Consider the following 12031-nt stretch of genomic DNA (forward strand, 5'->3'; position numbering starts at 1 on the left):
CAGTTTGGTTATAACTGACAATTATTTAGCTCTTAAATATGTGCCCCATACTGTGCTAAATATTCCACATGGCAGTCTCCTTTAATCAACAGCCGTATGAAGGTAGTTACCACCATTAACCCCATTTTACAGATAAGCAAAGTAAGGCTCAGTAAGGGTAACTTGTCCAACATCATTCAATACTCACCACCTCAAAACCTTTTGTAGAATTTGGATTTCTTCTCAAACTTGCCAGGAGAGAATACAATGCAAACTGTACCTGCATGATAAGATGACAGATTTTTGGCTGTACTCTTACTTCTTGGTAGTGCTTTGTATGCTGCAGCTTTTCTTTTCCCTGAAACTAAAATCAGTTTCAAATGAAAGCCAGAGGGAGTGTACCAACACTTTTCAGGAAGACTCACCCTTCACCAGGCATCCTTTTTAGGCCAGTGGATTTTCAAACATTTCTTCATATAAAATCATATGTAAAATACCTTTGTAAAACACCAAAGGGTTGAGAAACCTGAAGCCCCCACCTGTTCAAGCTTATCCTACCTACCCTTCCAACTCACCTCTGCATAATCTGTCTTGTGTGATAAATACCCATCACTTCTATTGCTTAGCTGCTTCACAAAAAAGATGGACATTCTGCAGGGGGGTGTATGTATGTTCAAATCTATATACACTTAAGACAGTCACTGACATTTTACAAACAATGCTTACTTATACTTACCCTTATAATGTATGATGTTTTTATACTTTTTGTGATAACCACCAAATGGATTTAGTAGCTATTAGTTCAAGATCCATTATTTGAAAAACACTGCTCTAGGTTATGTGTAGTCTATACTCCCTGAACTAGTCTTTACTGGCATCACCAATCAAAAAATGGAGAACGAGTTAAGAATATACACTCAGGACCAGGGGCTTAGTCAACTTAGACATTAGAAAAGATCATGTGAACACTTCAGGACTCCTAATAAAGTCTTCTTAGGTTTAGAATATAAATATTTCAATTCTTGAGAAAATAAAAATTTCATGTGAGCCTTTCTAATAAAAATAGGCTAGAAGGTTCGTGGTTATTTTTAACTTATCGGGGAAACAGAAGGAAGAGGTAGCAGCCAGAGATTTCCTTAATTTAAGCCTAGAATGCAGCTTTGAGTTACAAGCTGCATTCTAGGCTTAAATTTACTTTGAAGGAGTAATCAAGCTTTCTTATCCAAAGCAGGGAAAGGGAGGTCACAAATGAAGAGCTTGAGGTAGCTTTGAGATTCCAGAAGCTGCTGTAGGCCCAGGGGAAATGAAGACCCCTGAACTAGGCAGGCCCACCACCAGCTGCCATGTTCATACTGCCCTCCCAACAAGCTGAAAAGGCTCACCACGCTCTCAAACTGCTATGCTCCAATTCAGCTTTAACTGGGCTACTTCATACTAGTACTTTGTGTCACTTTCAACCCCACAGGACAAGCCTATAGCTCAGGCTCAGCATGAGGGACTGCAAGCACCACAAGAGCAAAGTAACATGCACATCACAAATGAAGATCAGAATGATTTTTATCTTCTCTGGTTCCAGAGTGGTGATGGAGACAAAAATCAATTACAGACAGAATTCCTGAAATGTAAATTGTTTTTAATATATTTAAGAGCACACAGAAGTCTTGATTTATAAAAAAATAAATATATAACATGACAAATTTACTGATGATCCTGGAGCTCAGAGGTCAAACTCTTTAAATGATCAGTGAAAACATAAAACATCCATGATCTGTTAACACACACAGGAGCATATTCCAGTTGTAAAAAACAAATTCCTTGAAGGCTCAGAACGAACAAAAATCAGTCTTTATGGCAGAAAGCACATCCAAAGCTAGGCAATGAAGTTCAGCCTGGGCCACGTGAACCTTTCACCAGCCAGCCTATAACCTATGGAGCCAGGACAGGAAAGCACGATCCTTCAGCTCATGACGCCACCCAGGCTTCCAGACAACTGCAGAATGAAAGAGTCCCTCAGAGGCTCCCCAGCCCCTGCTGCCATCATAAAGCACGGGAGGGACTGTTTTGTCCTTAGCGGCTCTGTCCTAAATTTGAGAGCAGGAGACTGAGAAGGTTATGCTCATTAAATATTGTCATTGTAACACTGAATGGAAACCATGATCCTTGCCCATGGGCACTGAGCTGAAAGAAAGAGGAACCTCACATGAGGCTTTCCTAGAGACCAGGATGTTGGGTGAGTGGGCGTGCACTTCCCAAGTGGGCAAGGAAGAAGTGCTTTTCTCCAGCTGACATGCTCTCAGGGGTGAAGAAGTTTAGCTTAAAATACTTGATGGCGCTGCATAAACTGGGGATTTAGGAACTGAGTTTTCAGCTCTGTGACACACAACATAAAAAACAAAAATCCAGTCTCATTAGCTAAATTCGGATTAAAATCTGAAATGTTTTTATGGAGTTGCCAACAGGCTGGAATGTATCTGATACAGTTTAATCTGCTTTGATTTCTTTGGCTGTCTTCCAAACCACTTTCTTCCTGTAATTCTTAAGTTGGCTAGTTCTCCTTCCTCAGAAAAATTACCCCTAAGAATCTTCCTAATAGTGAGGGTGTACTTCCGAATAGACGAGTCCTTCGGCTGAAATGGCATCTCCAAGGCCTACAGTTCGAATGGGGTCTTTACACACCAATACTGGTGTGAAGTGGAAGGATATTCCCTCTCTGTGCCATTCTACTACTGGCTTGTTTGGGTTTAATACAATCCTGGAGCCTGCCTCCGAATGGGAAGTCATGAACTCCTGGGGTGCCCTCAGAGACACTCGGCTGGTGTCTATGGTTTCTGTGGCGCAGGCCTGTGTCCCAGCCACACGAGCTCCTGCAGCCACGGCTGCCAGCTGGTTGGCCCAGTGTCCATCCACAGTTGCCAGGATGTGGTAGACCAGCGTGTGGAAATGGATCCTGGTGAGATCCGAGGCTCTGCTTTTACTCCTCCCATGTTCTTTCAAGATCCAGAAGAGGATGTCACTGACCATGCCCACATCAGGAACACCGTTCCAGGAAGAGAGAGAAGAGTGAGGTCCAGAGGCCGACTGGGTGAGAAATAACAGCTCCTGTTCATTCAGCCCAAGGGAAGTCACTGCGGGAAAGACCTGCTAACAAAAACAACAACAGGTATCTTTCTGATGGAGATAACCTGGCTTCTAAGATGTCTTATGACACAGCCAGTGACTAAATGACAGGGAACACAGGCAGGCAGCTTTCTTCCTTGACACAGGACTCCCTGGCCCTGAAGTCACTGTTTTAGCTATCACACCCCTATCTTCACCTTCATCATCATTTGGGAGAAATTGGAAAGCTGCAGTAACATTGTTTCAGATGCAGTCTTTTGTGATACGCCACTGTAAGACAAAAGGCAGAGGTGTCTATATTTTGTGTTTCTTTCCATGGTCCCTAGCTTTTGCCACTGCACACATAGGAGATACTCTTACCACTGATGGGGCATGGCTCTCAGTTCCTGAATGTCAGCAGTATTAGACCAGTAAAATGGAGACCTCAAGCAACATACTGTCAGGGTTATAATGATTTTTTTTGTACAAAACACCAAGAAGCAAAAAGCATACAGTTTCATGTTAGAGCTAAGCTTTTTAAAAGCAGGTGTGGGTTAGGAAGACTGTCTGAATTTAGCAATAACACTGTAAGAAAAAGATTACCAAACAGGTGCCCGTATTTTCTGTCTGATGGGGAACCACAATATCCACCTCCCTGTCTTTCTTACTTAGCACTTCCCTCCTTAGAACTAGAGAACCACACTTAAGGTAACAATTTTTGCAGGAGAGAGGAGTCCTTGTATGTATGTGTGCATGTATAAAATGGTTTTAAAAATGTAATGGCCTATATCTTTGTTGGAGCAATAGCAGCTTTCCTTCACTGCATGTTCTTCTGTGTCAGGCACTGAGCTAAAGGCTTTATTTCATCCAATTCTTACTGTAATCTTCTGAGGGAAGGAGGGACTGCCTCCATTGTACAGACTAAGCCTCAGAAGGGTTAAGTAGACAGTTACAGAGAAAATGAAATAGAAATGGCTCATTTTTTTAAAGGTGAGAAGAAAAACCCAAACAAAAGCTATACTGAAAAACACCAAGAGTGAACCCAAGTGTAAACTATGGACTTTGGGTGCTGATGACGTGCCTGTGTAGGCTCACTAGCTGTAACAAATGTACCACTCTGGTGCAGGCTGCTGGTAGTTGGGGAGGCTTGTGTGTGAGGGGACTGGAAGTATATGGGAACTCTCTTGGATTCTGCTCTATTTTGCTATGCACCTAATATTACCGTAAAAAAAATGAAGTCTATCAAAAAAACAAAACAAAACAAAACAAAAAACCAACAACAGTCAGCCCTCCATATCCGTGGCTTCAACCAACTTCAGATGGAAAACAGAGTATTCAAGGATGTGGAACCTGCAGATAGGGAGGGCCAACTTGTCTAATCCACAGATTCCACAGGGCCAACTGCAGGACTTAACCATCTGCAGATTCTTGTATCTGGGAAGGGTTCTGGAACCGCCCCCCCGCCCCACACACCGCTGATGACGAGGGATGACTGTATACTGAAATACCATTTTTTCATCTGTCAGACTGATATAAATGCAAATTTTAACATTCTGGTAGCAAGGATATGAGGGAACAAGTATTTGTAATTATTGCCAGTGGGAAGTAAACTGGTATAATTCTTATGGAGGGCAATCTGGCAATCTCAAAATTACAAGTGCTTTTTTATGCTCCAGTCCAGCTATTCTACTTCTGAGACTTTCTCCTAAATATGGACTTGTTCACAGGCAAAATAAAATCATGTATAAAGTTGTTCAATGCAGCACTGTGTGTAACAGCAAAGGGCAGTAAATAACCAATATGTCCATCAAGAAGGTTCAGGTTAAGTAAACAGAGGTACATCTACACATTCATTTTAACCATGTGGCTGTGAAAAGACAGAGGATACTCTCCATGTTAGTGATGCAGGAAGAACTCCAAGATATATTTAGTGAAAAAAAGAGCAAAGTGAAGAACAGAGTATTCAGTAGGCTATGCTATCTTTTTGGGTAAAAGGGGATGGAAAACAAAATCAGGATATATTTCCGTATTTTCTTATACTTGTACAAAAGAACTCTGGAAATAAACTGATGAAGGGTATAAGTAGGGAAGGGGAGGAAGTAGAAGGGAGACTTCATTGTTTATCTTTTCATAGTTTTTGGGTATTTTTTAACCAAATGAATATATTACCAATTAAAATTAGGTAACACTAGATTGCCAGGTGAGGTAACTTGCCTGAGTTCATGAAGCCCGTGAGTGCAAGGCTGGCATGCCAACCCAGGTCTCCAGAGCTTGTGTTCTGAAGCTTCACCTGCTCAGATTTATACTAATCAATGCTGCTGCCCAGAGGCAGGCACTGAACACCCAGATGCCTGAGGAAGGAGGGAGGTTCCCTCAAAGTTTTTTGCTTTGAGCTTCTTGAAGTTCAACTGAAAGCAGCTGAGCTGGGCTTTCAGTTTTTTCCACTCACTTTCAACTTTTCCATTCCAGAGGAGAAATATGATCAACAATCTGTCAGTTACACTGCCATAACTTTAACCTAGTAGGAGATACTGCTGTTTCAGAACAGTCCTGGATCCTTATTTGGATCTCCATGGACTTGGGTCTAAGTGACACAAACCTACATGTCAGTGAGCCAGTCCCTGAGCCCAAACAGATGGTCCCGCTGCACAAAAAAGCTTCTCTGCAAGGCTCTATGAGGATCAGGGCCAAACGATGGTCCCATGAGGTTACCTGATGGACAATGCTGCTCATGAGCTCCCTGTTAGTCATACTGGCCAGCTCTAGGTGAACTGGAATACCAGTGGGGATGTCAGAAATGGAGGTTACAACCTGCAAAGAGAAGAAGATAAGCACTGCCATTAGAAACAGAAGGAAGTCAAGAAAGAGGGAAGAAAAGATCAGATCCTGAGAGGGGGTTCCTCCTGGTAATGGCCTTCTTTGCATGCTCACGGGAGCTACAAGCAATGTGGGTCCCCCACCGCCTCTGTGGACAAGGGACACTCTTCCCACCAGGGAAGACTAGGCTGTGCAGAGCCATCAGGGATACAGAATCAGAGATGGCAGTTCACTCTGACTGCTGTACGAATCTGTAGGAGTTGCAGCATAGCTGATGTGAAGTGAGATGATACAAATAACACAAAGGACACAAACTACAAACCCTGCAGCTTGCAGCCATGGTCGGTTTAGCACAGGATGCAGAGGCTCAGGCAAGAAGATGTTCTGCCCTGTCCTACTCAAGCTGCTGCCCACGTCTGAAGGGATACAGTGAGGTGCCTCACTGCAGCAGGAGGCAAGCTCCACAGCCAGCTGCCAAGATATGTCCCTGGGAGGCCAGGACCTAAGACAAGGCAGCAGATGCCAAGAGAGGCTGGAACCTGAAGAAAACCACCAGCTGAGATCTGTGAAATTCTGTAACAGTGCCATTACCTCCAGGAGTCTCTTCCTCTGGAGCTCCTTGCTTTGTCCCTCCATCATGTGCAATCCAGAGAGGACCACCAGGTCTGGCTGAAACTCCTCCAGGCTAGACACAAACACCTCCAGCATATTCATGGCCCCGTTGGAGAGGTCGTGAGAGAAGATGAATCGGTTGGCATGGGGAGCTTTTAACTGGCCCCACTCCTCCCCTGGAAAAACCCAGTCAACACAATGGGAAGAAAAGGAAGAGGCTTTAGGTCTCCTAGCTGTGGGGGCACTTTCAGGCACCTCACAGGAGCCTTGGCTCCAAGCAGGCTGGTTTCTGGCTGAGGAGACCCCAGCAACAATGGCCTAAGGTCAGCATGGCACTGCAAGAAACAAACCAAAAACCTAAACCCAAACCCAGCCAAGAAACAGAAACATAGTGTGGGTGCTATATGCCTTTTTCAAGGTAATTAGCTCCCCGAGTCCCAGGAGAGCCCTACTTGAGCTCTCAAACACAGGAGAGACAGTACAGAACGGCAGCATGACTTCCAAATACCAGTGTGCAGCACGCACGCCCTGCAGACAGTACAGGCTGTCATTGTTTAAAGCACATTCTTCCTCACAGCATTGCCCTGAGCATCTTTCATTCAGTTGGAACTTAAGCAGGCTGAATTTCTTCCCAACAGCCAAGCTCACTGCATCTCCTCTTCCCTGCTGCCCATCAGTGGTTTCTGGGCACCTGATCCAAAGGGTCAGACTATCTGGCTGCTCCAGTTGCTTCTATGTGAGTTGCTTTAGAGGAATGACTGTTTAAAGACCCAAGTTCAAGTGCTAGTTCCTCCCTAAACGTGAAGCGTTTCCTAATCCTACCACCCCTAAGCAGACTTGATTACCTCCTTTCCGGGGCCACCACTGTACCCTAATATAGGACTGAGGCACATGATTTTGCAATTCCTTTTTCTTTTTTCCTTTTTTTTTTTTTTCTGAGATGGAGTTTCGCTCTGTTGCCCAGGTTGGAGCGCAATGGCGCGACCTCAGCTCACTGCAACCTCTGCCTCCCAGGTTCAAGCGATTCTCCTGCCTCAGCCTCCCGAGTAGCTGGGATTACAGGTACCCGCCACCATGCCTGGGTAATTTTTGTATTTTCAGTAGAGACGGAGTTTCACCATGTTGGCCAGGCTGGTCTTAAACTCCTGACCTCAGGTGATCCGCCTGCCTTAGCCTCCCAAAGTGCTGGGATTACAGGCGTGAGCCACCATGCCCGGCCTGCAATTACTTTTTCCAAGTGTCTATCTCCGGCAGTAAACTGTGAGCTGAGGGCAGGGCCTGTGTCATCCTCTGTCATATTCCTTCTGCATCATGCTGTGTCTGGCATATAGCCATGGGAATGAATTAACAAAAGAACAAGCAAATAAGAGAACAGACTGATGACCTAAATGCCCATGACAACAAAAAATATGGGTATGAACCCCAAATCCAACATTCTGCAAATCAACAAAGACTCTGTACGATGGGAAAAATACATTACATTGATATTCTCCAGAGAGCAAGACGTGGACTCAACCCTTGAATAGTGACACTGCTAGGAAACACGACCTAACTGAACCTAGGAGAAAGGAGCCACACTGTATTCAAATTACATTGATTTCTTCAGGAAGTGACAGAGGCAAAAATAAACAGGCTTCTGCAAGGCAAGGATGAGAAGAACCGTGCAGAGCTGCTTGCTGTTTCCACAGGAAACAAGGCAGCAGATGCCAAGAGAGGCTGGAACCTGAAGAAAACCACCAGCTGAGATCTGTGAAATTCTGTAACAGTGCCATTACCTCCAAGAGTCTCTTCCTCTGGAGCTCCTTGCTTTGTCCCTCCATCATGTGCAATCCAGAGAGGACCACCAGGTCTGGCTGAAACTCCTCCAGGCTAGACACAAACACCTCCAGCATATTCATGGCCCCATTGGAGAGGCCAGGGCAGGGGGCAGATGCAAATGGATCTAATTCTGCCTGTGATGGTAGTTAGCGCCCCTCTTTCCTCACAAAGTGTTGTATTCATTTCTGTAAGCAATCTCTTCTCAATGTATCATCCTGCCCTCAGCCAGTAAGTCAGCAAAACCTCTGCGCAGTGACTCACTGGATTCCCAGCCCAAGCCTGATAATGGGCTTCTCTGGGGAGATCTGGTAAGAGAGAATGTGGAAAAAAAAATGGACAAATCCCTTGGAATTTCCCTATTGAGGTCAGAGAGAAGCTGGGAATGGATTTCTGTTGAGAGAGCTGAGCCCAGGGCTGCTGCCACTAGACTAGGCTCCCTCCTTGGACCTAGGAAAATGTCACCTCACAAAGTTTAATGGAAGTCCACTGCTTTGTATGCAGAAAAGGCATAGGAAAGAAAAACTGAAGTGTGAAGCTTATAAACCCAAGGATGGAGACACTCTCTTTGTGCGGTGAACTGTGCTGTCTCCTTAACTACATACAAGGCACAGCTGTCCAATACAACATCAAAGTCTTGCTGAAGACATAAGACTCTCCACTCTGTAGTCACCAGGAAAAATGACAAACCAGGAATCACAAAGGTCCCCAGTTCCTGCTGTGGGTGCCAAAAAAACTGACACGAATCTGGAACTCATGGCAGCAATACCTCAGAGGCTCATCTTTAGCAATTCCAGACCCTTCCAGTCCACAGTCAGGTCATTCTTTTATTTATTTATTATTATTTTTTTTTGAGATGGAGTCTCGCTCTGTTGCCCAGACTGGAGTGCAGTGGTGCAATCTCAGTTCACTGCAACCTCCGCCTCCCAGGCTCAAGCAATTCTCTGCCTCAGCCTACTGAGTAGCTGGGATTATAGGCGCCCGCCGCCACACCTGGCTAATTTTTATATTTTTAGTAGAGACGGGGTTTCACCATCTTGGCCAGGCTGGTCTTGAACTCCTGACCTTGTGATCCACCCGGTTCGGCCTCACAAAGTTCTGGGATTACAGGCGTGAGCCACCACACGCGGCCAGGTCATCTTTTCATCCAAGCTGCTCACAATGTTTCCGCACACCAACCAATCTCTTAATCCTTACTACAATGATCAGGCAGTAAAAACTATTACTCTTACTTCCCATTTGGGAAAACTAAAGCTGAGAAACTCAAAAACTTGTGTAGCATTAAGTATGAATTGCCTACGTCAATGCTGTGTCCCTAATTTTCAGACCCTATCCTTCTTTAATTCCCAACTGATTCTAGTAAGCACCCGAAAGAGAACCAGAACATGTTACAACTCTTTTTTCTACCTGGAGAAAGGCATAATTCTCAAGAAATAACATAGTTCATATCTTATGTTAAAGTTAATTACTCTAGTAGAGAAGATTCTCTTAATTGACTTGGAAGTAGTTCACTGAAGAGTATTAAGTGCTGCTTTAAGGTACCAATTAGTCTGTTTAGATGCTTGAGTCTTTAATGTGTATTAACAATGTGTTGAATCAGAAACTCAAGAGTCTGAGTTCTGAGCAGAGGGAAAATTACAGCAGGAAATACACAGGATCAAAGTATGTCCAAGTATTTAAGATTCTCTCAGAAACCAGATGCCTAATCTACGTAACATATAAAATCTGCTGGGAAGAGGGGATGGGATGCAGTGGACGTGGATTTATTAACATTAGAACATCTGATGGGAAACAATATAGTGATGTTAAATACAAAACACTTCCACTCACACACCCAAGGAAAAATAAAATGCTCCAGAGAAACTTGCCAGAAGCTTGGAATCAACCCCAAGCAGCTTGGAAGAGTCAGTCAGAAAGGCCTAGGGCAGAATCCAGCACAGAGTTGAATGGATGCTACCTGCCTTTCTCTTGTCTTAGTCATAAAGGAAAACTTTATATATGTGTGTTTAACACGTTTTCACTTTTGAGATGCTTGCTTTCCTATGACCTGATTTATCTTGGGTTCGGAGCAATTCTGCTTGTAGACCTGGGAATTTTCTTCCATGTTATAATACTCAGTCTCCCTTGAGACAACGGCCAGTATCAGCTCAGTAGAACCATAGGTCAGGAAACTTTCAGTATGGCAAAAACAGGATCCTGCTAATTTACAAAGATAAATTTCTGGCACAGTCACACCCCAATCTGAAAATACACAGTCCCTTGACTGGTCTTGCCACCATTACTTACTCATTTCCTTACCTGCTTGATACTCTAAAATGAGGTGGAACTCATCCACTTCCTGCAATGACTCTGGTGGAACAAAGACGTTGTCATCAAGAAGCTCATGTAGCTTTGGACCAACTGGACCGCAAAGAAGAACCTGGAGGCAAGCAACACGAAGTCCATCAGGAGCCCCGTTCCTTTCCCCACAGAACCTCAACAGCACCCCAGGACAGTACATTCAGGCTGATTCTAATCATTTCAACAAAATATTGGAATCCAAATCTAATTTTGAAAGCTGTTGGTTTGGAGGTGTGCGGCAGAAGGCATGTCACCAGGGCTAAGGCCTCTGGAGGGTATGGCCATAATGTACCCAGAACTGAGAGGCTGACAAAAGAACTGTGTCACAGCCGTCAGGCACCTATGCAGCTGCTGCAACTCATTCCCTCTGCTGCGGACTGCACGTTTGTGTCACCTCCCCAAATTTAGATGGTGAAGCCCAAACCCCCATGTGGCTTATTTGGAGATAGGGCTTTTGGAAGGTAATTAATATGAAATGAGGTCATAAGGGTGAGGTGAGGTCCTAATCAGATAGAACTGGTGGCCTTATAAGAAAAGAGAGAGAGATCAATCTCTCTCCCCCCACCGCATGCACCAAGGACAGGACATGTGGTAACACATTGAGAAGGTGGCCACCTGCAAGCCAGGAAGAGACTTCTCACCAGAAGCCACACCTTGCTGGAAACTTGTTCTGGGGCTTTCCAGTCTCCACTGTGAGAAAATAAACTTCTGTTGCTTGAGCCCCCAAGTCTATGGTATTGTGCTACTATGGCAGCCAAAGCAGACCCTACCCCCACTTTCTTTACTCACTCACACCTTGTGCAGGCAAACAGACATGGGATGTTGTCTGCAACAAAGCTGCCAGATGAAAACTGTTTGAGTTTTTATACAGTATAAAAAAAGTTTCTGGATCACCATATCCTCAACCGGGTGACCTCATTTGTGGAATAAAATTCTCTCCCATTACTGAACTGTTAAGTGAATAGGACAGCCTTTCCAATACGAGAATTAAAGAGCATCCCAACTGAGAGACTTCAGGGGAAGGTGCTCTGCAACTTTTCCAAAACCTTTTTCTTCAACTCCAACCAGAGCCTCCCTCTGGCTATTCTTTCTAGAAGCCATTTCGTATCTGTTCCTGCTCCTCAACTCCAATAAACTGCTGTCTTTGACACAACATTCAAGGCCAGACTAGCAGACTCAAAACCACTGAACAATGAGGACGGCACTGAGATTTAAAGGAAAGTCCACAGAGATTATCAGCACTGCTTCATGATTTTTTTTTTTTTTTTTTGAGACAGAGTTTTGCTCTGTTGCCCAGGCTGGAGTGCAGTGGTGCAATCATAGCTCACCACAGCCTTGACCTCCCAGGCTCAAGCGACCCTCCTGCCTCAGC

At 44.5% G+C, this 12031-nt stretch overlaps 1 protein-coding gene across 5 annotated transcripts in view; it reads right to left on the reverse strand.

Moving 5' to 3' along the window:
- Window positions 1-1591: 1591 nt before the first annotated feature.
- Window positions 1592-12031, reverse strand: part of ADPGK (ADP dependent glucokinase) — a 32415-nt gene continuing 21975 nt past the window's right edge. For 4 of the 5 annotated variants that reach the window (XM_019011127.4, XM_063698688.1, XM_031002279.3 and 1 more), the window contains 4 exons: window positions 10618-10738; window positions 6484-6680; window positions 5788-5886; window positions 1592-3120 (listed from right to left, as the gene is read on the reverse strand). In XM_019011127.4, coding sequence (XP_018866672.3) covers window positions 2566-3120; window positions 5788-5886; window positions 6484-6680; window positions 10618-10738 — 972 coding nt within the window. In that variant the 3' untranslated portion in view covers window positions 1592-2565. The remainder of the gene's footprint in view (window positions 3121-5787; window positions 5887-6483; window positions 6681-10617; window positions 10739-12031) is intronic. The other variant, XM_019011130.4, reaches the window with a different exon arrangement.

This window comes from Gorilla gorilla, chromosome 16 (genome assembly GCF_029281585.2).
Source record: "Gorilla gorilla gorilla isolate KB3781 chromosome 16, NHGRI_mGorGor1-v2.1_pri, whole genome shotgun sequence".
Lineage (NCBI taxonomy): Eukaryota > Metazoa > Chordata > Mammalia > Primates > Hominidae > Gorilla > Gorilla gorilla.